We start from the raw sequence: 26,860 nt of genomic DNA, 5'->3' as shown, positions 1-26,860 counted from the left end.
TTTCCTCATCTCTAAAATGAGCTAGAGTTTTCTTTGCCAAGAAAACTCCAGACAGGGTTAGAGAGAGTCAGATATGACTGAAAAAATGACACAACAAAAATAGTTAGAAAGTTGTTCTTTCTATCATATCTAAATATTCCTCTTTGAAGTAATAGTTTTGCTTCCCAGGGAATCAAGGTAGAACAGATTTTATCCCTGACTGCTCTTCAGATATTTAAAGACAGCTATTACACCTCCCATAATACATCTCTCTTCTGGGCTTACCACCCCCCATTTCTCTAACCTTTCTTCAAATGCTGACATCTATAGACCCTTCAGCACAATCCTGTTGATTCCCTCTGTATACTCCTCAGCTTATTAATCAATCCACAAGCATTTATTAGGAACTTACTATGTTCTGTGCACTGTTCTATGTGTTGAGGATACAATGACAAAAAATAGTACCTGTCCTCAAGGAACTTACATTCTATCAGGGGAAGTAACACATATTCCTATAAGTAAATGCAAAAAATAGACAAAAAATAGAAAGAAATTAGGTTGAAAGCTAGAGGGAAGGAATATAAATTAAGATAGGCCTGGTGTAGAAGGGACCTCCTAATCACTGGCATTTATATAGTGCCTACAGTACAAACACTGTGCTTTACAAATGTTACCTTGTTTATCCTCACAACTGTGGGAGGTAGGTGTTACTATTATCCCCATCTTATGGGTGAGAAACCTGAAGCAGACAGAGGTTAAATGACTTGCCCAAGGTCACACACCTAGTAAGTGTCTGAGTTGGATTTGAACTCAGGTTCTCTTGACTCCAGGTCCAGCCCTCTATCTGCTGAGCCGCCCAGTGGCCAGGAGAGGTTAAGTGATTTGGCCATGGCAACAAGCAGCAGAACCTAGTTTTTTGACAAGCAATGCCATGCTCCTTGCCCTCGATGGTGTTTGTGACAAAGCAATGCTCCTTTGGAGACAGAGGAGACAGCAGTCACTCTAATACACACTGACTGAGGAAGCAGTTAGGAAGAGGAAGTCCTTGAAACTCCAAACAGAAATGGGAAACAGACCTACTCTCCAGCTAGTTGAGTTGTATGAACGTCAGGCGCCTGTTGCTTAATCTGCAAAATTCCTTTAAGGAGCTGGATGTCTGTGTGATGGAACAGGCTCCAAGGCACTTGGCAGAGACCTTCTGCATGGCAGCTGCTGCTGCTTTCCGGGAGGAAAAAGGCACAAAGAGAGCTTGGTCGGGTTCAGAATGCAGTTCTTGCTACTCCTCTTGACAGGCAGAGATGGGCTCATTGAAACCTTACTTGGTCAATTGGTGTTTGCCCTTCATTCCCAGAGAGGACCATGACATCAGGGAGGTGAAGTCATGACTTGTGGTGAATTCAATTTAAGTGAGGGAGGGCTGTGCAAGGTCACCAGCCTCACTCTCTTCTCTGGAACCATCAGGGTCCAGTGGCAAAATATAGATCGGGAGGATTGGAGATGACCCCAGATGCAGTGGGAGCCGGCCTTTTTAAGCTACGGTATGGTTGGGGGGTGTGAGCACTGTGCTGGGCACTGGCGAGCTAACAAAAATGAAACAGTCCCTGGCCTTGGGGGAGCCTGTGATCTATCTAGCCACAGAGCTCTATATAAATGCACCCTGCTCTAAGTAAACCTGATAAGGGAAAGACTGGATTTCAGAAATGGGTAAATGAGTTGGGCTGGGAGGAGGTATCCTGGTACAGCCATTTGTTGCCTGTGTGATCCTTGACAAATCTCTTAACCTTCCTGGGACTCTGTATGCTTATCTGTAAGAGGACAGAATTGGACACCATAGTTTCAGAGATCCTTTGGGGCTCTTTTCCTATAATCTTCCTTCCTGTTCCTATGATGTGTGACCTCAGAGGCCCCTTTCAGCTCAAAATCTGTGATCCTACAATCTAAATGACAGCAGAGAGGCAACGGCTTGTTCTCTAATACCCACATTTGTCACAGGGAAATTTGCAGTGAAAAAAAATACTAAAAACAAGATCAGCAAATTAAGTATCTCAGAAAGTAATCTGGTGACTCTAAGATTTCTCAGAGTTAAACAGCAGATTAGCCCTTCAGAATTGGAATCCTCCAAAGGCTTACAGAATTCACCTCTAATTTGTTGGAGTTAAAACAAGGGAGGGATTAAAAATACCTTAGATACAAACCTCAGAATTTACATTGATATGGTATCTGATTAAATACAGTCCTTACAATTGGTTGCCTGGTGGCCCTATTTAATTTGTGTGTTCATTAAAAAAAAAATTCTATACCACATAATAAGTAGGTATGAAAGACTTTTTGAATCATGTATGGAGTTCCAGCCTCAGGGTCAGAAATATCTGGGTTCAAGTCTTGACCTCTGGGTCCTTTCCAACACCGAGATTTTATGACTTTGAGAATTCAGTTTTGAAAATGTTGCCTATGAAATGCCTGGAGTCAGGAAGACTCTATTTCCTAAGTTCAAAATCAGCCTCAGATACTAGCTCTGTGACCCTATACAAGTCATTTAACTTGGTTTCCTAATCTGTAAAAAGATGAGCTGGAGGAGCAGCTAGTTGGTGCAGTGGATAAAGCACCAGCCCTGGATTCAGGAGGACCTGAGTTCAAATCAGGGCCTGAGACACTTGACACTTACTAGCTGTGTGACCCTGGGCAAGTCACTTAACCCTCATTAACCCCTCAAAAAAAAAAAAAGAATTGGAGAAGGAATTGGCAAAACTACTCCAGTTTCTTTGCCAAGAAACAGGGAGATGAAGAATCATACATGACTGAAAAATAACAAAGCAACATCAATAAAGGACACAGAGAGGTTTAGAGATGAACAATCTGATGACCAGGTGGAAACATGATGGATTGAGTCCAGTGTGTTGTAAGAAGGCAGTGAAGTGTAGTGAAAAGTGTCCATTGACTAGAGTTAGAGGTCCCAGGCTCAAATCCTAACACTAATTTTTTGTTTGTTTGTTTTTGTTTTTGGGGTTTTTTTTGTGAGGCAATTGGGGTTAAGTGACTTGTCCAGGGTCACACAGCTAATAATTGTTAAGTGTCTGAGGCCAGATTTGAACTCAGGTCCTCCTGAATGAACTCGGGTCCTCCTGCTAACACTAATTTTTGACCTTGACTAAATCAATGTAATGGATCTGGGCTTCAGTTTCCCCAGCTATAAACTGCAGAAGTTAGGGTAGATGATCCTTAATGTACCTTCTAAAACAAAATATCACATTCTTGATTCCCTGAATCAACAAGGAGGTGAGGTTATCTGGTGAAAGACGTTTGTGGGGCTGGAGCTGTAAACTTGAGGAAGGAGGAGGTTTGAAATGTCTGTTTTGGGAAATGTGATAGGAAATGAATCAGAGAAATAGACTGTTCTGCAATGGCAAAGGGCCCTGTTAATGTTAATTAGTAGTATGAATCTATGGTCAAACCAGAGAGCCAAGTATTAACTTCCTTTAGAAGTTGTTGGCAGTTAAGGAGAAAGAGGCGAGAAGCTGGATGATGGAGAAGACCTGAGACTGGGGATTGACGGGATCAGAATAGAAGAAACACAATTTGGGACTTAGGGGTGGGGGTGAGGAGTGGGGAAGAGAGAACATTATTGATATTGCTTATGACAGATCCAAGACTGTAAAGTGTGGGGAATGAGTACACATTCACAGCACCTTTCCATGAAACATGCCCTCTCTAAGTGGGAAAATTAACTACAAAATGTGTCTGCATATACTGAAGACAGCTAAACATCTTTGGCTGATGTTCCTAAAGAGATAATGACTCTTAGCAGATTAATTAGGACTCCATTTATGGATCTATCAAAAAGGACAATCATTTGTTTGATTGAGACTTTTAAGTTACTCTGAAAATATTTCATAGTGAGAAAGCCCTTAATAAAGAACACCAGGCTTGAGCAATTCACACACCCTTGGGAATTTGAAGCACCAGATAGGGAGTGAAGGGTCTTCCCTTCAAATAAACACACGGTCATAGAAAATGACAGAAACATAAACTTTACTGTAATCAATTTACTAATAATGGTTCCCTGTTTGTGGATATTAGCCCAAGTTCATTCTTTCGCCATGATAGCTGACATACGTTTGTGAAATGTATATCCATTTAGATATCTGCTTCAGAAATGAACAGCAACTTTTAAATAAAGAAATCAATTTTGACAAAGGGTTAATGAGAATTGATGACAAAAGGATCAATTTAGCTCACTTGATGATGGCTGGCAAGTTCAATTATTCCCTCCTCTGTCTAAAGTATAGTGGATGTGTCTTTGCACTTCCCCTCTCCCCTTGAAGCACCACTTCCTGAGAGAGAGCTAGACTAAGGAATTTTCAAAAGCAACAATTTTCCCACAGTCCTTGGAATCCATCACTTTGGTCTCTTTTTTCATTTCTTACAGCACAATAGCATGGTGTGACATGCATGTGACATGATGTTTTTAGTCATCACCCAAATGGTGGACACCACACTTAGTTTCCATTTCTCACATATGTTTCAAAGGATATTTCTTTCTTTTTGTTTTCAGTAGGGGGCAGGGTGGGAAGAGTCAGAAGAAACATGCTTGGTAGGTGGTATATTGGGTACTGGGCTCGGAGTCAGAAAGACTAGAGTTCAAATCTGATCTCAGACATTTACTAGATGTGTGACCCTGCGCATTTTTCCCCTGAGCAATAAGGGTTAAGTGACTTGCCCAGGGTCACATAGCTACTAAGTGTCAAGTGCCTGAGGTTGGATTTGAACTCAGGTCCCCTTGAATCCAGGGCCTGTGATTTATCCACTGCATCACCTCACATGGGCAAATCTTTTAATCCTGTTTGCCTCAATTTCTCAAGTGTAAAATGAATTGGAGAAGGAAATGGCAAACCACAGCAAAATCCTTGCCATGAAAACCCCGTGGACAGTTGGTCTACCAGGTCATGAAGAATCAGACACGACTGAATGACTGAACAACAACAACTGCATAGACACATATGAATATACAGTAGTTTGGTTTATTGAAAACATCTCTCTTGGGCATTTAAGAACATTATAACCTACCCCAGGAACCAAGGGGCAATTAGACAAATATCCTATATAACAAAAGTTTTCCTAAATTATGAATGCACAGGTGTTTTGAGAGAGGAGAATGAAGACTTGGGGAATGGAGGAGCTCTACTGACAAAACAGTCCCCCTCCCACCCCAGTATAATTAACTGGGTCAATTCCCTGCGCCACATGCCTTGGGCACCTCCTGCTGTTAGGGCAAGAACAAGGTATCTGGGCATTAACCCAGGCAGTTGGCAGAGGAGACAGGAGTAAATGCCAAATGGTGCTTAAAAATCAAAAGACCTATATCTGGAGCTCCTAGACATAAAATCAGCTGCTGGCAAGTCTGTGCCTCTCCCTCCCCAGCCTATGCAACACACACATGCATGAAACCTTTTGGTATAGGTGAAGTCAAGAAGAAAATAGGGGTGGGCAAAATCACAAATGGGCAACATATGAGCCTCAGACAGGGCAAATCTCACTGTAACCAGCTTGAGGTTTCCAGTGTTTCTAGATAGGTATATTTGCCCATAGGTAGAAAGATTATTCCACTGGGAGGTAATTAATGATCTCTATAATAAGAGGAATTATGAATTCACTACCATACTGGGGCAAAAATGGGCCAGTTGTTGTTGTTGCTTATTCTTTGTTCTCAGAGGACCAATGACATCACGAGAGTGATATCTAGACTTGCATATCTAGTCTTGGATATGAGTGGGGCTGAGCTTCTCCAAGTCACCTGCCTCATTCTCTCCTCCAGAATCATGGAAGTCCAGTGGCCAGACAAAGGTCAAAACAACCATCTATGTTCCACGATGAAGTAGGTGACTGATAACCATGATGGTGTGATTACTGAACTAGAGCCAGACATCCTAGAGCATCAAGTCAAGTGGGCATTGGGAAGCATCACTAACAATAAACCTAGTGTGGGCCAGTTACCATCTCTATGCAGATGTCTCAAATTGATATGCCCAACTCTAATCTTTCCTTTTAACTTAGTTCTCCCACCACCAACTGCCTGTTGTACACCTTCACTTGGATATCCCATAGACCTCTCAAATTCCATATGGCTGAAACAGACCTTTCAGAAGCACTGGATTTAAAATAAGGTCTGGGTTTAGATTCTAGTTCTGTCACTTGCCATCTTGGCAACTTGGGGCAAGTCAATGAATTTCCTTGGACTTTGGTTTTCTCATGTATAAAGTGAAAGGGATGGGCTAGGTGATATCCATCATCACTTCCAGCACTAAATCTATTATCCTGGGAGTCCCTATAACCCCTTCCCCACTTTCAAACTTTTCTATTTCTATTGAGGGAAACCCCATTCTTCATAAACCTGAGTCGTTCTTGACTCTTACCTCTTCTTCATACTCCACATCCAATTAATGACCAAACCTTGCTCATTCCTACCTCCACGAGATCTCTCCCATCTACTCCTTTTTCTCTAGTCACAAGGTAACTGACCTAGTTCAGACCTTCATGATCTCATGCCTGGACTATTCAATTCCATAAACATTTAGATGACTATTTAGCAAGGCACTGTGCTAGGCACAGAGGTTACAAAGGCAAAAATGGCAAAACCACACCATACTAAAACCAAGCAAACCAAACAACAACAACAACAACAACAACAGCAACAGCAACAGCAACAACAAAATCCAACCCTCAGCCTCTGACTTTAAGAAATTTACATTCTGGGGCAGCTAGGAGGTGCAGTGGATAAAGCACCAGCTCTGGATTCCGGAGGACCTGAGTTCAAATTTGACCTCAGACACTTGACACTTACTAGCTGTGTGACCCTGGGCAAGTCACTTAATCCCCATTGCCCCACCAAAATAAATAAATAAACAAATAGATAGATAGATAGATAAGAAATAAGAAATTTACATTCCACTACTCCAATTGCCTCCTAATTTGTCCCATTACTTCCAGCTCTCCCCTCCTAAGTAGTTCTTCACACAGCTACCGAAAGATCCAGGTCTGACTATGGCAATTCCTTGCTACAAAATCTTATTGCCAGGATGAAATACACCCCCCCACACACACATTTAAAGCATTCTACAATCTGGCTTCAATCTTCCTTTATAGCCTTTTTCCCCCTTCATATTATTCCCCCTCACGCATTCTTTTTTCCTGCCAAACCACTCTACAGTTTCCTGAACTTGAATCTCTCTGGCTTCCATGCATCACTCAAACTGTCTGCTGTGCCTGGAAAGTGCTCCCTCTTCCTCCCTAGGTCTCTGGATTTTTATCTTACTTTAATGTTTGTGCCAGGTGTCACCTTGCTACTGAAGTTGTCCTGATTCCCCGCCCTGCCCCACTCAGTCAGGAATATTCTCTGCTTGCTTCCATTCTCTTGTAATTGCTGCCTAGTTTACATGTTGTAATTATCCAGTAAAATGGGAGCTTCTTGAGGGCAGGAACTATTTTATCTTTGCATCCTTAGTGCATAGCACAAGGCCCTGAGGTTTTTGTTTTCCTTGGTTGGACTTTTGACTATTGGCCTAGATAACTCCCATAAAGGCAGATCAGTGTCTGTTCTGCTACTGTCCTAGCATTGTTTCCCAGAGCACTGAGAGGTTAGGCAAATTGCTCTGGGTCACTCAGACAGGATGTATCAAAACCCAGGGCTTCTCAATTAATCAACGAAACATTTATTTAGCATCTACTGTATACCTGACACTTCTAGGAGCTGAGGCTATGGAGACAAATTTGAAACAGTCTCTGCCCTTACGTAGTATACATTCTACAGCAGAAGGCAAAATGTACTTATACAGATGCACACCAATCATGTATAAGTTACCTTTGAGGAAGGTTGGAAGGGAGGAAGGGAGGAAGGAAGGAAGAAGGGAGGGAGGAAGGTTGATTGGTTGGTTGGTTTTTAAAGAGGTTACCATGTGTCAAAATATTATCTCATTTAATCTTCACAACAACCTTGGGGGGAAGGCAAGAAACTAGAGAGAATGAGACAGGTATCATACTATCTTTTACTCTTTGATTTCTTGTTGTTCAGTCATTCTCCAGCCATGGCTGACTCTTCATGACCCTATGTCGGGCTTTCTTGACAAAGATGATGGAGTGGTTTGCCATTTCTTTCTCCAGCTCATTTTGTAAATGAGGAAACTGAGGCAAATAAGGTTAAGTGACTTGTCCAGGGTCACACAGTTAGTGTCTGAGGTCAGATTTGAACTGAGGAAGATGAGTCTTCCTTACTCCAGGGCTGACACTCTATCCATTATGACATCTAAGTGCCCTTAGTGCTTGTAGCTATATTATAAAGAGAAGTTGGGAAATTGTGCATAACCATCTGTACTGCATTTCTCAAATATTGTTTTTAATTATGATACCTGTAGTTCACAGAATAGCTACTGGATGAGGAATCGTTTAAATGATGAAGCAAAGCCCTATGATACTTATTAGGGGTGTGGAAGGCACAAAGAAAGGCATCCAATGCCCCTTATCCCTAGAGTTGTCTTGTGCCCTCATCCTTGGCCTCTGAGAGAGAAGTAAGGATCATGCCACCAGGTGGTTCTGGGTGAGAAGTAGAACAGAAGATCATTCTGGAAGCAGAAAGGAGGAAGCTCTGCTCAGGAAGCCAACACTGGGGCAAAAGGAAAGGGTGACAATACCAACCTAGGCCAGAGATGAAAGGTCATTTCTTTTTTTTTTCTTTTTTTAAATTTTTTTTTTGGGGGGGTTGGTGAGGCAATTGGGGTTAAGTGACTTACCCAGGGTCACACAGCTAGTAAATGTTAAGTGTCTGAGGCCAGATTTGAACTCAGGTACTCCTGACTCCAGGGCCGGTGCTCTATCCACTGCACCACCTAGCTGCCCCTGAAAGGTCATTTCAACACCAAGGGGAGATAGAGCTGCAACCATCCAACTAGGCAGGTTTGCTCCAGGGAGACAAGTCAGGGATGGAGAATATGGATCCAGGGTAAGAGAAGGAGAGAATTCCCAGGTGTTGAGCCTCAGAAGCCTTGGTCTGTGTCTCAGCTGGCACTCTATATCTAAGCAGGCACCAGAGGCATACTTCCCTTGAGTTCCTAGCAATCTCCTTCATGGCTGCCCAGATCTCCCCCTCTCCTCATCCAGAACATAATCATAGCACAGTGCAGTTGTTGCTGCTGGGGAGGGCATATTCATGTCCATGGTTCTATTCACCATCCCACTAACTTTCAAAACCATAATATTCTTCTTCTGTGTGAGAAAATAATGAGTTTTGGGGTAGCCCAGACCCCACCCCCCACTCCAGGGAGCCTTGCCTAATCTTTCTTAAGGCCAGCCCAGAGTCGGGAGAATTTCAAAGGAAATGTAGATTGACCTTCCTGACTACCTAAACTCACCTAGAGTACCCTCAAGTCATGCCAATGAATGGACTTGAATGTTTTGAATGTTACTGGCCAATTAAATTGGATCAAGGTGTAGTGACCTGCCTCTACCTGGGAGAGCATAAAATCTTTGAGGGGAGGTGGGTCTCGAGCTTATCTCCCCTGCTTTTCTCACTGAGCCTCTCCCCATCCTAGGATTTTATGCTGGGCCTGGGATGCTGGAAGTGGCAGTCATGCAGTCCTCATGCCATCTCTCTTTTCTAAGTATGCAAGGCTTCTGACCTTTCTGAGCAATGTGCTCTCTCTTTACTAACATTTAATATGCTCTAATAAATGCTTAATGCTCAAAACTGGTGCAGTAGCCTCTAATTCCCAAGTAGCAATATTTTAGAGACCCCAGCTTAAGTTTCCTAAAACTTGGGACAGAGATAGACCCCTTCCATATAATTTCTTTTCTTTTCTTTTCTCTTCTCTTCTCTTCTCTTCTCTTCTCTTCTCTTCTCTTCTCTTCTCTTCTCTTCTCTTCTCTTCTCTTCTCTTCTCTTCTCTTTCTATCTATCTATCTATCTACCTATCTTTCTTTCTTTCTTTCTTTTTGCGGGGCAATGAGGGTTAAGTGACTTGCCCAAGGTCACACGGCTAGTAGGTATCAAGTGTCTGAAGCCAAATTTGAACTCAGGTCCTCCTGAATCTAGGGCCAGTGCTTTATCCACTGCACCACCAAGCTGCCCCCCACCCCCATATAATTTCAAAGGACACATCTGCCATTCCTCCCTTGCATGATCATCTTTGCAATTCTGACAAGTCCTTTCAGGGCAGGGACTCAATTCACTTTTGTATCATTTCCTCCCAGCTCTTTAATACATTGTTTGGCATACATAAAGCACCTACTAAATGCTTTTTCATTCATTAATTGTGGGTTACTAGAGGAGAATGAGGAAAACAAAAGATCCCACACCCAGGGAGAGGCAAAAGTTAGCCTGACAAAAACTTTTCATAAATGGAGCCACTTATGGGTTCTGTGTTTTTGATTTTATGGCAATAGTTACAATACTTTCTCATTCTCTCCTTTTTTGCCCCTTCCTGGTCTCATCCTGATGACATCACCCATCATCAGTACTTAGCATGGTGCTGCATCTCCTTCCAAACATGAATTTAGGAGGAAATAGGGAAACTTCTATAACTTCCCTTAAAGAAACAGATGATTTGTCATATGCTGTGCTCTTAGACCAGAGATTGCACTTGAAATCAGGAGGACCTGGATTCAGATCCTTCTTGGACAGTTCATAGTTGTATGACTCTAAGCAAGTCACTTAACCTTTTTTGGCCTTAGTAAGTATCCTCATCTGTTAAATGAAAGAGTTGGACTCAATAGCATCTAAGACACCTTCCACATTTAAGTCTATCATCCTCAGACCTAACCTGCTTCTTTTCCAGGTCCACCTCTCTCACCATGTTAACTCCATTGGGCACCCTAACAATTCCCCTTTAGATCCTTTACTAATTCACTAAGAGAACAGGAGAGTAAAGAGAAAGTAACTGTTCTGTGATTTGAGTCTTGTGGCTCAAATAATTATTTAAATTTCTATGTTATGAATTGGGGAATTAGATTTCATGTGGCATAGATGATGGTTAGTTTCCCTTTATCGGAGATTTATTTCTTAGGCCAGAGAGAGCGCTGATTGACTGCATAGTACATAGTACTCAATAAATGCTAATACTCAATACTCATAGTACTCAATCAAAACTTAACAGTACTTGGAGTATACCAAAGGCAAAGCTTTTAATGCCAGCAGAAAAAGAAAAGAAAAAGAAAAAAAGCCCACAACAAGGTCTCATGAAAATGCCCACCGCTAGATCAACCTCCCCCAGTGCTGGAGAATTTAGAGCACTGGAAGCTCAGACATGTGGCTCTCAGGTCAGAGTAGCAGATTCATCAACACTACTGATATACTCATTTCAATGTTTTTGTTTTGTTTTATTTTGTTTTGCTTGGGCTGGAGAAGCCCAGAGACGGACATACAGCATAGCTTTGGAGTTTGAAAGAGCCTTAGAGGAAACCAGCTGGGTTCAGCCTCCTCTTTCTATAGACGACGAAACTATAGCACAGAGAGGTTGCGATTTGTCCAAAGCCAAACAGCTAGTAAGTTTCTGAGGGAGGATTTAAACCCAAATCTTCCTGATTCCAAGTCTAGTCCCTTACCCACTAATCCACTCTGCTGTGACTATAGGAAAAAGGGATATACCTCACAAAATCTCAGAGATACGGCACAAACACCAAAGGGAATGGGAAAAGAAAAGTAAGATCAGCATAGACATGCGATTGCAAGCATTTCACACCATTTCCCCAATTTTTCTTCCCCTTCCTCCCACATAAAGTACGGCGGTTCTCTCACAAGGATAGATGAACCAAGGTATACCACCATGAAAAGCAGTCGGAAGTTAGCTTCAATGCCTGTGTCCTCCCTAAATTAAGTATTGATTGAGACCTTCATGCTCCTCTCCCATGTCCAACCCCTTGCTTGCTTTTCCCTTCCACACTAACCTATAATGCAAGATTGGGTCTTAGGGATCATTGAGTCCAGGCCCTTTTCTTTAGAGTTGAGCCTCGGCACTGTGGAATGACTTTTCTAAGAAGTTGTCACTTGCCCAAGGCCACACAGCAAGTTAATATAAAAGCAATAACTGGAACCCAGATCTCCTACCTCCCAGTAGAAGGCTGTTTCAACTATAGTGCACCATTTTTTGGGAAAATGGGAAGCAACACAATGCCTAAAAGAAGACTTTGAAAGTTATATATATTTGGTGAGGCAATTGGGGTTAAGTGACTTGCCCAGGGTCACACAGCTAGTAAATGTTAAGTGCCTGAGGCCGGATTTGAACTCAGGTCTTCCTGAATCCAGGGCCAATGCTCTATCCACTGTACCATCTAGCTGCCCCGAAGGTTATATTTTTTAAAAAATGGATTTGGACAGTTCCTGCAATATTTAAAGATCCTCTTTAGGTAACTCCCCAGAAGAGGACATTTAAACTGAGGGCTTAGTATTATGGGAGGAATTTGCTGATTCCTTAATTCAAGGCCCAGGATTCTGTAAATACTTTTCAAAAATCACTTCCTCTACCAAATATCCCTGGCCTTGCTCACCTTTATGAATTTCACCTCTTATCACTCCTGCATCATGAGCTATCTTCACTTCTTGGGCTGATTCTCATTTCATTGAGCTAAAAGACTAGAAGGAACTGTCTGCAGACCATATGTTCAACGTGCTTTTATGCTCTCAGGGAAAAAAGGAAAGCACAGATTCCCATGAAAATCAAACCAAAAAGAAGTAGGGTTGCCACCCAAGATTCTACCCAAACCCAGAAACTGGGGCATATATTGAGGATGGCTTTCTTTAAGGCTAGTAATGAAGTCTTGGTAGGTCTGGTTTCCCTGCCTCCCATCAGAAGCCTTCTTAGGTTTTTATGGATAATGTACAACAATAGAAGGAGCAGAACTGCTTAAACTCCGCAGCTGTGTCATTAAAATCTTGGTAGTCCCACAAGGTTAGCATCCATTCAGAATTCACCCGAATACCCCCCAGAGAATGGCAGGGCCACTCCAAGTTCTGGAACAAGCATGAACTTATGTGCTTTGCCCTGAGTCAGCAGAGATGACATCCAACACAGGTGAGCAATACAAATGGTTATGAGCCATAATTTATTTTGTTGTGGTGGTCTGGTTGTTTGAGTTGTGTTCAACTCTTTGTGACATCATTTGGGGTTTTCTTGGCAAAGATACTGACTGGAGTCATTTGCCATTTCCTTCTCCAGTTCATTTGACAGATGAGAAAACTGAGGCAAACAGGGTTAAGTGATTTGCCCAGGATCACACAGCTACTGAAGCCTGAGGTCAGATTTGAATTCAGGAAGATGATTCTTTCGGACTCCAGGCCTGGCACTCTATCCACTCTACTGCCAACAAAATAAAGTTTAGATCTTGTCACTTGTTTTTCTCTCAATCATTTCTGGGATTTGCTATACACATGATTGATCTAGCTTATTTTCAGAACTGCTTTAAAAGTTCCTTTTTACTTTGCATAGGGAGAGTACAAAGATTTGGAGTCCTTATATTTTTCCTGTTATATGCATTTTTTTTTTACCTTTCCATTTCCCAGATCACCTCTGACAAGCCTAGCCCTTTCTTCTGGTCCTTAACCAAAAATATGTCATCAATCCTGCAAGAAATACCTTGAATGTAAGCTACAACTGAGGCAATGTTATTCAGTTTTCATTAGCGGTTGTCTACTGCCTGACTCCAGTTAGATTGTTTATGGTGTAGTTAATGAAGGAACATTTGAAGAAAAGTTAAGTACCCTGAGGAATGGTTGCCAGATCTAGAAGATGTGTGTCAGTTCTGCATAGAAATATATTTATTTTATCCCTATGTTCCATAGTAAGATTAATTGGTAAGGGCAAAAGGAATCTTGTTTATCACTGTTGTTATTCAGTTGTTTTTAGTTGTGTCTGACTCTTTTTGACCCCATTTGGGGTTTTTGTGTCAGAGATTCTGGAGTGTTTTGCTGTTTCCTTCTCCAGCACATTTTATAGATGAGGAAACAGGCCAATAGGGTTAAGTGACTTGCCTAGAGTCACACAGCTAATAAGTGATGGAAGCAGGGTTTTAACTCATGTCTTCCTGACTGCAGGCCCAGTGTTCTGTGTACTATGGTGCTTGCTTCCCCATGTTTTAATCCCTAGTGGAAAGAGCACTAGGTTTGGAGTCAGGAGATCTGGGTGTAAAGCTCAGCCCTTACAGTTATTACTGTTTGATGATCAGCAACTCACTCAGGCAACTCATTCAGCTGCTCTGGGCTTTAGTTTTCTCCTCTACAAAATGAGAGGGCTGGGGTAGACAAGAAGATCTTTTTTTTTTTCAGGGCAATGAGGGCTAAGTGACTTGCCCAGGGTCACACAGCTAGTAAGCGTCAAGTGTCTGAGGCTGGATTTAAACTCAGGTCCTCTTGAATCCAGGGCCAATGCTCTATCCACTGTGCCACCTAGCTGCCCCAAATTTAATTTGATTTTTTTTTTGTGGGGCAATGAGGGTTAAGTGACTTGCCCAGTGTCACACAGCTAGTAAGTGTCAAGTGTCTGAGGCCGGATTTGAACTCAGGCCCTCCTGAATCCAGGGCTGGTGCTTTATCCACTGTGCCACCTATCTGCCCTTCTAGACAAGAGTTTCTTAACATGAGTTCTGTGAATTTGCCTTTTTTGTTTGTTTGTTTTACTATTTTGATAACTGAACTTCAGTATAATTGCTTTCTTTGTAATCCTACATATTTTATGAATATTGAAAAAACATTTTTTGAAGACTCCATAGGCTTTACCAGGCTACTACCAAAGGGGTCTATGGCAGGAAAAAAAAGGATGAGAACCCCCAGACCAGATGGTCTCCAAGGTCCCTTCAAGCTCTGGATTTATGATATTCTGATTCTCTGATTAGATGATGCAACTGATTCATCATAGGGTGAAATCATGCGGTGAAAATAATCCTAAGGCCCCCCAAGCCTGTGCCAGTGCAGCATAAGTTCAAGCTTTTGTTGTTGCTGTTCAGTCATTCCAGTCATATCTGACTCTTCATGATGCCATTTTGGGGTCTTCTTGGCAAAGACACTGGAGTGGTTTGCCCTTTCTTCTCCTGCTAATCTTACAGATGAGGAAACTGAAGCAAATGGGGTTAAGTGACTTGTCCAGGGTTCCACAGTTGCTAAGTGTCTGAGGCCACATTTGAACTCAGGAAGAGGAAAATTCCTAATTCAAAGCCCAGTGTTCTATTCCCTGCACCACCTAGCTGCCCACAAACCCCAGCAGATGCTACCAAATTGGAAAGGATTTGAATATGGGCTCAGGCTTAGTGCAAGGACCCTTATGGAGAGTCATTGCCAGAAGTTGGGCAAGGTGATGAATTTTTTGTATGCAACAACGGATGAAGTACCATCCACCTCTCAGGGTTGTTGTCAGGATCAAATGAGATGGTATTTCTAAAACACTTAGTACAGCACCTGGCGCATAGTAGGCACTTGATGCTTATTCTAAAAATGCTCAGAACTCATGAATAAATAATATGGTGTTTTTTTTTAAAAAAGAAACACTTTTTTTGGTGTGTGGGATTTTTTGCTTATAATCTGGAAAAGCACAGAAATATTGAAAAGGTAATTATGTGACTTTCTGCTAATATGTCAACATTTTGTGAAATTTATTATTTTAAGTTTAATCTTTTTATAAAACCCATGAAGTTAAACAATTTTAAGTTAAGACTTAACAAGATGAATGCTTTTGCTTTGCTGAATATGAGGTTAAAGCTCATTTTAGAGTGGATTTTTAATATAAACTAAAAACAAACATAAAAGAGCACGAATAACACAAAATAATCCCACAAGCAAGGTGCCTTAGCACCTTGAGAAATTCATTAGCTTTGACTAGTGAAGGAAGAGCTCAGCTTGGGTTAGAACCATGTGGGAAATCAGTTTACTTTCAGAACTGAGGGTGAAAGCAAGGGATATCTGCTTTTTATTAAAACCTGAAGTGTATTATAATTGGTCTGAATTTCTCCCCAGATGGCCTCTCTTATGTTGACATCTGCAACATGTATATAGAGCAGTGTGAAAGGGCTGTCTCCTGGGCCAGGGTGGACACATGTAGTTCAGCTAAAACCCAAGTCCTTGGCTATCCTTAGTGCTGGTTCATCAGTTATATATCACGTAAAGGATTTCACTTGTCTGACCAAGACAGGATGACTGCACGTTTCATCAGCAAAAGATCTTAATAATATTTAGAAATGTTCAATCTTAGATACAGTAGATACATTGTTAAATTAAAAACTGAACAAACTAAGTAAGTCTGGATGAAAGTTGAGCTGTCCTTGTTTACAGTAAGTGTTCACAAAGCTTATCACTTAAAATGAAAATTGTGTTTCTTTTGGTTTCTTTGAAATCGAGTTAGAAATATAATGTCTGGGAAGAGGTTTCCTTCCTTCCTTCCTTCCTTCCTTCCTTCCTTCCTTCCTTCCTTCCTTCCTTCCTTCCTTCCTTCCTTCCTTCCTTCCTTCCTTCCTTCCTTCCTTCCTTCCTTCCTTCCCTCCCTCCCTCCTTCCTTCCTTCCTTTGTTCCTTTCTTTCTTTCTCCCTCCCTTCCTTCCTTTTCTTCTGAATTCCATACCATATGCTCAATAAAACTGAAATCCATAGTTCTGAAATTAGCATTTGAGTAGTCATAAGCTTTGTCTTATTAACAAATGTATGTGTCTATTTTCTTTAGTTCACTAAAGATCACTATGTTTCTGAAGCTCATAACCTTTCTTCCTCTTTTATCAGACAACAGAAAGATCAGAGTCAATGGAACCAAGGAACCTATTGAGTTTAAATCAAATCAGTGGTTTGGAGCAACAGTAAAAGCTCATAAAGGGAAAGTGGTGGTAAGTCTTGATTCTGCATTTGATGTACTCCCCCCCACCCCGGAAAACCGATACACATCTCTTCTCTGATTCATGTTTTAAAAACAAGATTTTAAGAAACAAAATCATATGCAAGTTGTATTCTATAAAGATTCAAAATCTTAAAGGAAACTTTGTTGCCATTTTAGAAATGAAATTTGGTGCTTTTCTCACAAGCGAAAGTTTATTGCTTGGAGTCCCAAGTCAACAAACATTTATTAAGTGCTTACTATATTCTAGGCACTTTTCTATAGGAAATAAAATTGAATTTCTGGATATTACTTCATCAAGTTGATATTTCTCAGCTAAAAATATTTCAAAATTTGATAAAAATAAAAAAAATTTTAAAACCATAAATGGTCAAGATATTTAGGATGGTAGTAAAAGACCTATCACACCACTATGGTGGTTGTACTGTTATTGGGATTCTCTCATTCTGATAGTTAAATAATTTTGTCCAAACTAGCCCATTTTATTATAATTCAGATCTTTGTTAACAGAGTTGGTTTCTGTTAAGTTCAAGGATCAGCACTATAGAAATCCAATTCATAATGTTTTAAAGACCTCTTGCCTCTCTGATATTCCATGCTCAGTGATTCAATTTCATTTATATCCTAACTATGATCTATGTCTAAATTAGTTGTATTCACTTCTATTCTTTCACAGAAATATTAATGAAAGATTTTTCTGGTGTATTTTTTAAAAAGCTGATAAGCTTTGATTTTCTTTACAAGAATAGAGATATAACTTTGGCTATCAGATTTGTTTAAAGCTATTTCAATTATGATTTAATAGGAATAAGTGCCTACAGGAAATGCCTTGCTTTATTTGGTCTTGTGGTTAACCCCCAAAAGGGATTTTGACATAAAACAGGTAATCTATAAAATACCTCCCTCTCTGGTTACAAACTGAACATTTACAGTACTCTTTCTCTAGTCTCACACTTGAGTTATTATAGTTCTCATATTCCAGAATGAATACATGTTACTTTCTTTCCTTTGGGGGCAGTATGACATATTTACTTTAATTGAAAAGATCATTTTCTATAATAATTCATTTTTAAAAATCTAACTCCCTTTATTGCTTTTGTGTGTGTGTGTGTGTGTGTGTGTGTGTGTGTGTCGGGGGGGGGGGGGGTTATGTTATATTGATTTCCTTAAGTGCCAAAATGCTGGTAAAGTTGTTAGCACTTATGAAAATCCTAAATTCATGTGTAATTATCTATGAATTATACTCAGAAAGCACAACAGGAAATGCTTCAAGAGAAAGGGAAATAAAAGCAGCCCATATGATCCATTCTGGAAAATATAATCATCAGTTAATGCTGGAGCATAGAAGCAAATGAAAGTGTATGTTCAAGAAAACTTGGAATTGCTTTTTTAGCTTTTGAAAACTTTCCCATATGACATTTAGAAATCAGCTCCACAAAATGTTACTAATGAACACACTCAAAATGCTCCCTTGCACATCAAAATGGGTAAGGTGCATGATTGCTTGGATATAGAGAAGCAGTTTATCACAGTGGCTAGGACACTGGTTTTAGAGTCAAAGGACTGAGGATCAGATCTTACCTTTGACACACACCTTGGGCGACCTTGGCTAAATCACCTAGGTTCCCTGGGCCTTCTTTTTCTCATCTGTAAACTGAGAAGGTTATACTAGATGGCCTCTGAGGTCACTTCTAGCTTCAGATCAATGATCCTACTTGGTCAACCTGGGATGATAAAACAAGTGACATTCTCTTCTAAGTGGTTTGGGGGTGGAGATGGGGGAGCTGTTATTAGAGAATTTGGCAAATCACTGATGTTTTTAAGGACATTTCAGAGAACTTTAAGATCACAGGCTTGGAACTAAAAGAAATCTTCTCTTCATTTTATATATATATATATATTTAAAAGCTAGCCTTAAAAAAGCTCAGTCATTTGTCCAAGCTCACTCAGATAGTATGTAGCAGAGCTAGGTTTTGACCTGAGGTTTTTGTTTGTTTGTTTGTTTTGGTTTTGTTTTGTTTGTTTGTTTGTTTTTGGGTAGGGCAATGAGGGTTAAGTGACTTGCCCAGGTCACACAGTTAGTAAGTGTCAAGTATCTGATTCTGGATTTGAACTCAGGTCCTCCTGAATCCAGGGCTGGTGCTTTATCCACTGTGCCACCTAGCTGTCCTGGACCCGAGGTTTTGTGAGTCCAAATCCAGCACATTTCCTACTACATTGTGCATATATCATAGATAAATCATAGAGCTCATCCAGTCCAAACCTCTTATTTTACAGACGAGGAAACTGAAGCCCAAATGGAGTGACTTGCACAAAGTTATATAGATAGTAAGAGCAAACTGAGATTCAAACCCAAGTCATAGAATCTCAAGATTACTGATTCAAATCTGGAAGAGACTTTACAGACCACTTAGTTCAGTCCCCTCATTTTGTGGACGAGGATGCTAAGGTTCAAAGCAAAAGTGACTTGCCCACAGTCACAGAGGTAGTAAGTGGCTAAACTGGGATTTGAACCCAGATCCTCTGACTCCAAATGCAGTGCATTTCCCTTGTATCACACTATCTTCACAGCCTGGGAGAGCCCTATAGGTTATCAATGAGAAGTGAGATTCAGATAAGATAGAGCTTGTAAGCCAAGAAGGCAGCCATCCAACCTGGTGAGATTCAAGAGTCATTAGAAGTCTTCCTGCTCCCATAACCTCTACTTCTAGATTTCTTTAGAGACCCGTATCATTTTAGAGCCACTATCTAATTCTTATTATAATTTAAGATATTAAAAGACATGATATATTGCCAAGTAACAAATTGAAAATTAAAAAAAAAAAACACAACCAAGGTTTGACACCAATCTGATACTTCCTAGTCTTGTGACCATGGGCAAATCACTTTGAGACTCAGTCACCTCATTTGCAAGATGGGGCCAATTTGATTTTTGCTCTGGCTACATTACAGGATAGTTTTAAGGAGAGTGCTTTGTAAACTGTAACATTATATAAGTATATTATCTAATTCTATGATACTGTAATGGTATGAGTGTGGAATTTGGGAGTCAGGATGAATCTGTGTGTGTGTGTGTGTGTGTGTGTGTGTGTGTGTCCTAAGGGCGATGTGTATATGTATGTATGTATGTATATGTGCATGCATATACATATATACATATGTACACATGGTCTCTATGTATAATAACACATCTATTTACATGTAATATACCTACACATATGTATACATAAGTGTATATGTATATTCCATATGTGTGTACATATATACACATGTATTATACACACAGACACACAGGGTGGGCCAAAAGTCATGAAGGGATTTCAATATTTAATAGCTCCTTTATTTTTGTTTTTAATTTACAGTACCATAGGGAATGAATTTGCATTATGTATAAAATTCAAATCTCATAAATAGTGAAAAATAAAGAAGTAATTTTCAAAAAATTATTAAAACATTCTGACTTTTGGCCCACCCTGTATAATCTTATTTTCTCTAATTAATTATACACTCTCCATGGTAATTGAGTCTATTTTATGTTGTTTTTTGTATTTCCAGTTCTAACACAATGTCTTGAACACAATGGGTACTTAATATTTTTGCTGGATTAAGTTGAAAATCAGAATACAGGTAGTGTGGTCAGCACTTTGGATGGCAATGCCATAATTCATTGTGAACCTGGTAAGCTAGTAAAATCCAAGGGCACAGGTTCATAAAGTCTAAGTATTTGGAGAGGTCTTACCTAGAATATAGAAGTAAGGGATTCTTAGTCTATGGAGAATTTGCACTATGGCCTGAGTGATTAAGGCTAGGATATAAAAGTCTTCCAAGATGAGGTTGGTTAAACACTGGAATGAATTACCAAGACTTTGTGGACACCACATCTTTAAAATTAGGCTAAGTCCTCATCCATCTGGAATCATTTTAGGTGTTAGCCTGCTCAAAGTGGGAAGATGGACTCAATGACTTCTCAAGTTCACTCCTAGGCCTACAGTTCCAGAATTTTGTGTTCTTAGAAATAAATGTTTGACTAAATAAGGTAGAACACACTCATTTGGGGCAGCTGGGTGGCACAGTGGATAAAGCACTGGCCCTGGATTCAGGAGAACCTGAGTTCAAATCCAGCCTCAGACACTTGACACTAGCTGCGTGACCCTGGGCAAGTCACTTAACCTTCATTGCCCCACCAAAAAAAAAAAAGAAAAATAACACACTCATTCAAGATTATGTCCAGCAGGCAGGAATAATGAACAATCTATGGAATATACATTCATAGATATGCACAAATGTATATGTATGCATACACATGTGTATATATATTTAATTATGTAAATATTTTAATTAGCAATAATTTTGTTGGTCTTCTTAGAACTAGAAAGGTTTTAGGGACATAATTTTGGAATCCCAAATCTCATAGAAAAGCCCTCCCAGAAACTGAGTTTAGCCTTCTTTTCTCTCCATAAATGTCCCTCAAACAAATAGAAGCCTTCAGAAATCATTTCATTGACCTTGGAATATCTCTTGAAGATGAGATTGACCCTGTTCCTACTGGATTGTTAGTTGACAATTCCTTACATAGTCTCACATTTCTTTGGAAATTCATTTAAGTTCAACAATCATTTATTAAGCACTTACTGCACATGTGAGAAATATTAAAATGATAATTACCAAGCTTTTAAAGAAGGAATTTAAAACAGTTTCTTACTAACTACTAATGTCATAGTATCTTTTACATGCTCAACTGCCTTCCATAACATTGAGATAAGAATGGTGTTTAGATGACATTTAATGAGTATAATACCAATATTAAAAACATGTAAAGCCAGGGACTATCTGTACAAGTTAAAGTATTTTTTTAAAAGCCACAGAGATGAGTTTTCAATATCAAAAGATGCATCTATTTTACTAGATGCCCTAGCCTTAGATAGTTCTAATTCAACAGCATAATTTTGCTTAATAATATTAGCTTAATAAATTAGCTTAGCATAATTCTGATGATCTTCTAAGCCTTTTCTAGCTCTTACTCTCTGGTCCTACCTGAGTGGAAACCAAGAGAAGACAGAACGGAGTAAGGATTTGGTTCCTTTATTAAGACATCAGACTGATGTACTCCATGTTTTTTGTTTGTTTGTTTGTTTTTTGCAGGGCAGTGAGGGTTAAGTGATTTGCCCAGGGTCACACAGCTAGTTAAGTGTCAAGTGTCTGAGGCTGGATTTGAACTCAGGTCCTCCTGAATCCAAGGCCAGTGCTTTATTCACTGCGCCACCTAGCTGCCCCTGATGTACTCCATGTTAAAGCAATTATAGGGACTCTGTAGTTAAATATATTCATTTTAGAGATGAGGAATTTTAGGCTCAGAGAAGAAAGTGGGAAGAAATCCCAAGGTCACACAGGTAAAAGAATCCAGCCTTAGTTAATCCAGGCTCTACTACATCAAATCAAGTGTTCTTTTCATTGTATCACACAAACACAATGAGGCAATATAAACTATTTTTGCTTTAAGGAAAATTTCTTTATCTGCCTAGGTATTTTTTCTTTAATAATAAAATGATCTGTTTAAATTTATTTCAATAGATGTATAGTTTATTGTTTATTTTATCCCGTGTCTCTCAGTTAAATAAAATCAGTGGGATTTTCAGTGTGGCTAATTATTATAGCTGTCCCAAAGTGTAATGTGTCACCCTACCAAAGGCTTTCAGGTAGAGGCCAGATAATCATTTGTGTGAGTTCCTTGAATCTACTTTCTCTGTATACCCAAGACTTAGCAAAGTGCCTGGTATATAGTAGGTGCTTAATAAATATGTATTAGTTGACTGACTACTTATAAGTTAGACTCAATAACCTCTGAGATGATTAGAAATTCTGCAAGACAAGGATTCTACCAATAAATTGACAAGGTAGCCTTCATCATTCTGTAACAGAGCCCCTAAAGACAACTTTCTCACTAGTTAATTCAATTGATACTATGGCTGTTTTCTCATTTATTGTGATTGGCTATACATTCCAGGCTATTGCCAAAGTAAGGAAACAAGATAGCTAAATCCTCATCAAAGTATCCTTGCTGTCTTTGATATGTTAACAGGCCTGTGCTCCATTGTATCACTGGAGAACACTCAAAGCTACCCGGGAAAAGGATCCTGTTGGCACCTGCTATGTAGCAATTCAGAACTTCAGTGCGTATGCAGAATACTCTCCTTGTCGGAACAGTAAGTGGTGTTTATAATGTCGACTTGTTAAAAAGGATGTTTGATTCAAGAGATTCCACCTTGTACATATAAATACAGACACAGCCCAAACAACAGTATCAAATGAACTCCCAGAAAAAGCCTCTACCAGAATCACATTGCTATAAAAGTTCTGTGACAATTAGAAATAGGTAGGTGGCACAGTGGAGAGAGTTCTGGGCTTGGACAAGGGAAAACTTGAGTTCAAATCCAGCCTCATATACTAGCACTGGAACTATGGGCAAGAAATTCAACCTCCAGGGCAGCTAGGTGGCACATTGGATAAAGCACCGGCCCTGGATTCACGAGGACCTGAATTCAAATCCAGCCTCAGACACTTGACACTGCATTTAAGTGAGGCTGGGCTGTGCAAGGTCACCAGCCTTACTCTCTCCTCCAGAGCCCTCTGGGTCCAGTGGCAAGATACTCATCAGGATGACTGGAGATGGCCCTAGATGTTTAAGGCAATTGGGGTTAAGTGACTTGCCCAGAGTCACACTAATAAGTGTTTGAGGTCAAATTTGAACTCAGGTCTTTAAGGGCCAGTGCCCTCTCCACTGTGCCACCTAGCTTCCCTTCTACTGACAGGAAGCAGGTCAGGGTAACTTAGAATCTTTGGATACTGTCTGAGGGCACAGAGACATTGGGAAGCTTGCCTCCGGTCCCACAGCTAGATATGCATCTGAGGCAGGTCTCGAACCTGGGGCTTGCTGCTTCCAAAGCAGTCTTCTCCCCACTTTGTCATGCTGCCTCTAGAGGGAGGGAACACAAATATTATTATGCCTGTTTTACCTATGAGGAAACTATAGCTCAGAGAAATACAGTGACTAATCCAAAGCCTCACAACTCATTTTTGTCAAGGGAAGATGTGGACTCAGGTTTCCTAACTCCAGGTCCAGTATACTTTCTATCAGACCACACAAGCCCTTCATCCAATCTAAGGGTTTCTCTGATCCTAAAAATGCTTCAATATTAAAAATTATTAAAAATCATACCTTAAAGAAATGGACCCAGGAATAATAGCTACTTATGAAAAAAAGACATTTTTCATTTAAGCATTTTCAATGGGAACAATAGAAGACTTTCTCTTTGTCAGCCATGCCTTTTCCTCATATCTTAACTGAATGTCATCTGTTGAGATTCTTCTTCAGAAGGTCAGGGAATCACATAGAGCATGTCAGGAAGAAAGCCAAACTTCATGAAAATCAATGGAGATTTGTTGTTTGTTGCTAATAGCCCAATGCTAATAAGCACTCTGAATCTTGTTTCAGATGAATTCCTGCTCTTATTTAATTGTATTAAATTTTAATGCTAATAAGCTATACAGGTATAAAGTACATTAGCCAGTAGTTTCCCAGAACTAGAAAGGTCTGGTCAACTTCCCTTCCTCTGTGGAGCAATGTATCTTTTTATTTATTCCATTCTTCCTGACTGACTTTTTTGTCTGCTAAGCCTCCTTACATTTCTTTTCTTCTATCTCTCAAGTTAGCTACATGTTTCTTGGTGGGACTCTGAAGTGAAAAGAACACAGGGAATGAGATCATAATGGTGATCTATAGGGACCATTCTCATTGTGACTGTTGGCCCTATGATACTGAAAAGACTGTCATCTTTTGGCCATGGCTTTGATCCAATTTGCCTTTTGCAGCACTGCTTGAATCAGATCTATATCCACTTCTGGGCCTTTAAAGTCACCTTTTGGATCATGTCAACACCCTTAGGCAGGGTTATTTTTCATGAACATATATGAAGCTACCCAATTTTATAGAACCAATTCTATAAGGGCTGTTTATCTCCCTTTCTCTTGATTTAAATGAACTGATATTACTTCCACTGGTGTATATCTAGCTTTTGTTGTTGTTCATTCATTTCAGTAATGTCTGAATCTTCAAGGTCTGACTCTTCATGGAACAACTTCTCATGATGTTGCTTCTTGTTCTTGACAGTGCATCTGCCAGTCTGAATATTGGCAATATTCTACACCAGAAGTATCCAACCCTGCTGCATTGCAGCTCACAACACTCAGGGCTATTCCCTGAAATATTAAAATACCACTGGGAAGTGTTCAAGAAAAAAATTTTTTTAAATATAATGCAACACAGATAATGCTAATTTATAGTTTTCTGAATCAGTGTGTGGCCTGCAGGTTCTTTTTTGATTTTGACAGCACTGCTTCTTAAACCAGGGCTTCTTAAACTTTTCCCTCTTGCTACCCTTTTTCACCGGTGAAATTTTTACATGACCCTGGGTATATAGATATATAAAATAGGTGTACAAATCAAACATTTACCATCAAATATTTCAGGATCCCATATGGGGTCACTACTCACAGTTTAAGAAGCTTTGCTCTAGGGGCAGCTAGGTGGTGCAGTGGATAAAGCACTGACCCTGGATTCAGGAGAACCTGAGTTCAAATCCAGCCTCAGACACTTGACACTTACTAGCTGTGTGACCTTGGGCAAGTCACTTAATCCCCATTGCCCCACAAAAAAAACAAAACAAAAACAAAAGCAAAACAAACAAAAAAAAAGAAGCTTTGCTCTATACCATACTCCTGAATTCCAGTTTGTTGTCTCTAATCCATTTCATCTGAGGAATCAGATAACAATTCATTAGAATGATATCTCATCATATCTAATCAATAATAATAATAGTGAATAGGCTCTGAGTGAGGGCTAATATAAAGTGTATGAGTTCTACTGTATGAACTTTGTGGCATCTATTTCTACAGTTAAAAGAATTGAGAGTAAGAACAATTACTCAACAAACCTTCATTAAGTGCTTACTGTCAGGAACCTTATTAGGTATTTGAGACATAGATACAATGAATGAAACATCTATTTATTCTGAGTGAACTTACATTCTAGCAGGGGGAACAAGTTCATGAACAAATATATAAAGAATAGTTCATTCTCAGTATAGTTTATTATAGTTTGGGAGAGAGGGCAGTAGCATCTGGGGGGTAGGGGGGGATTAGTAAAGACTCCATGTAGAAGATTATGTTTGATTCATGTCTTCAAGGAAGAGAGGAGTTTTCTGAGATAGAAGGGAGCAAGGAATGCTTTCCAGACATGAAGGATAGCCAGTACAAAGCACAGAGATGGAAGATGAAAAGTGCTTTTTGTGTGAGGTTCAGAGAAGTCAGTTTGGCTGGATCACAGAGTAGAGGAGGGGACCAGTATCTAGTGAGGCTAAAATTATACACTGAGCACAGGTACATAAGAATTGAAAAAGGAAACAAGGGAGTTTATAGTCTGTTTTATGGATCATAGAGAAACCCTTGAGCATATCAGTAGAGAAATGATATGCTTGGTCAGATATGCATTTAAAGAAATCACCTTCACAGCCCTGGAGAGACAGCCAATTATTAAGAGACTCTAAGAGATTATAAGTGATATTAAGCAAGTTATAAGATTATTTTAATTTATTCCATTTTAAACATATTATTTATACTAAAAATTATTTCTTTTTATTATTGTACTGTAAGAAATGACAAGTGGGGGCAGCTAGGTGGCACAGTGGATAGAGCACCGGCCCTAGATTCATGAGGACCTGAGTTTAAATCCGGCCTCAGACACTTAACACTTACTAGCTGTGTGACCCTGGGCAAGTCACTTAACCCCAATTGCCTCACTTAAAAAAAATGAAATGACAAGCAGAATGATTTCAGAAAGGCCTGAAAAGACTTGTATGAACTGATGTATAGTGAAGTGAGCAGAACCAGGAGAACATTGTGCACAGAGACAGCAACATTGTTTGATGAAGAACTGTGAATGACTTGACTATTCTCAACAATACAATGATCCAACACTAT

General features: G+C 39.9%; 1 protein-coding gene across 1 annotated transcript in view; it reads left to right on the top strand.

Moving 5' to 3' along the window:
• ITGA8 (integrin subunit alpha 8) overlaps positions 1 to 26,860 on the top strand; it is a 229,161-nt gene that overhangs the window by 14,445 nt on the left and 187,856 nt on the right. Inside the window, 2 exon segments of the mRNA XM_043969199.1 lie at positions 16,717 to 16,817; positions 22,905 to 23,028. Coding sequence (XP_043825134.1) covers positions 16,717 to 16,817; positions 22,905 to 23,028 — 225 coding nt within the window.

Source organism: Dromiciops gliroides, chromosome 5 (assembly GCF_019393635.1).
Source record: "Dromiciops gliroides isolate mDroGli1 chromosome 5, mDroGli1.pri, whole genome shotgun sequence".
Taxonomy (NCBI): Eukaryota; Metazoa; Chordata; class Mammalia; order Microbiotheria; family Microbiotheriidae; genus Dromiciops; species Dromiciops gliroides.
This window is presented reverse-complemented; position numbering and strand designations above follow the sequence as displayed.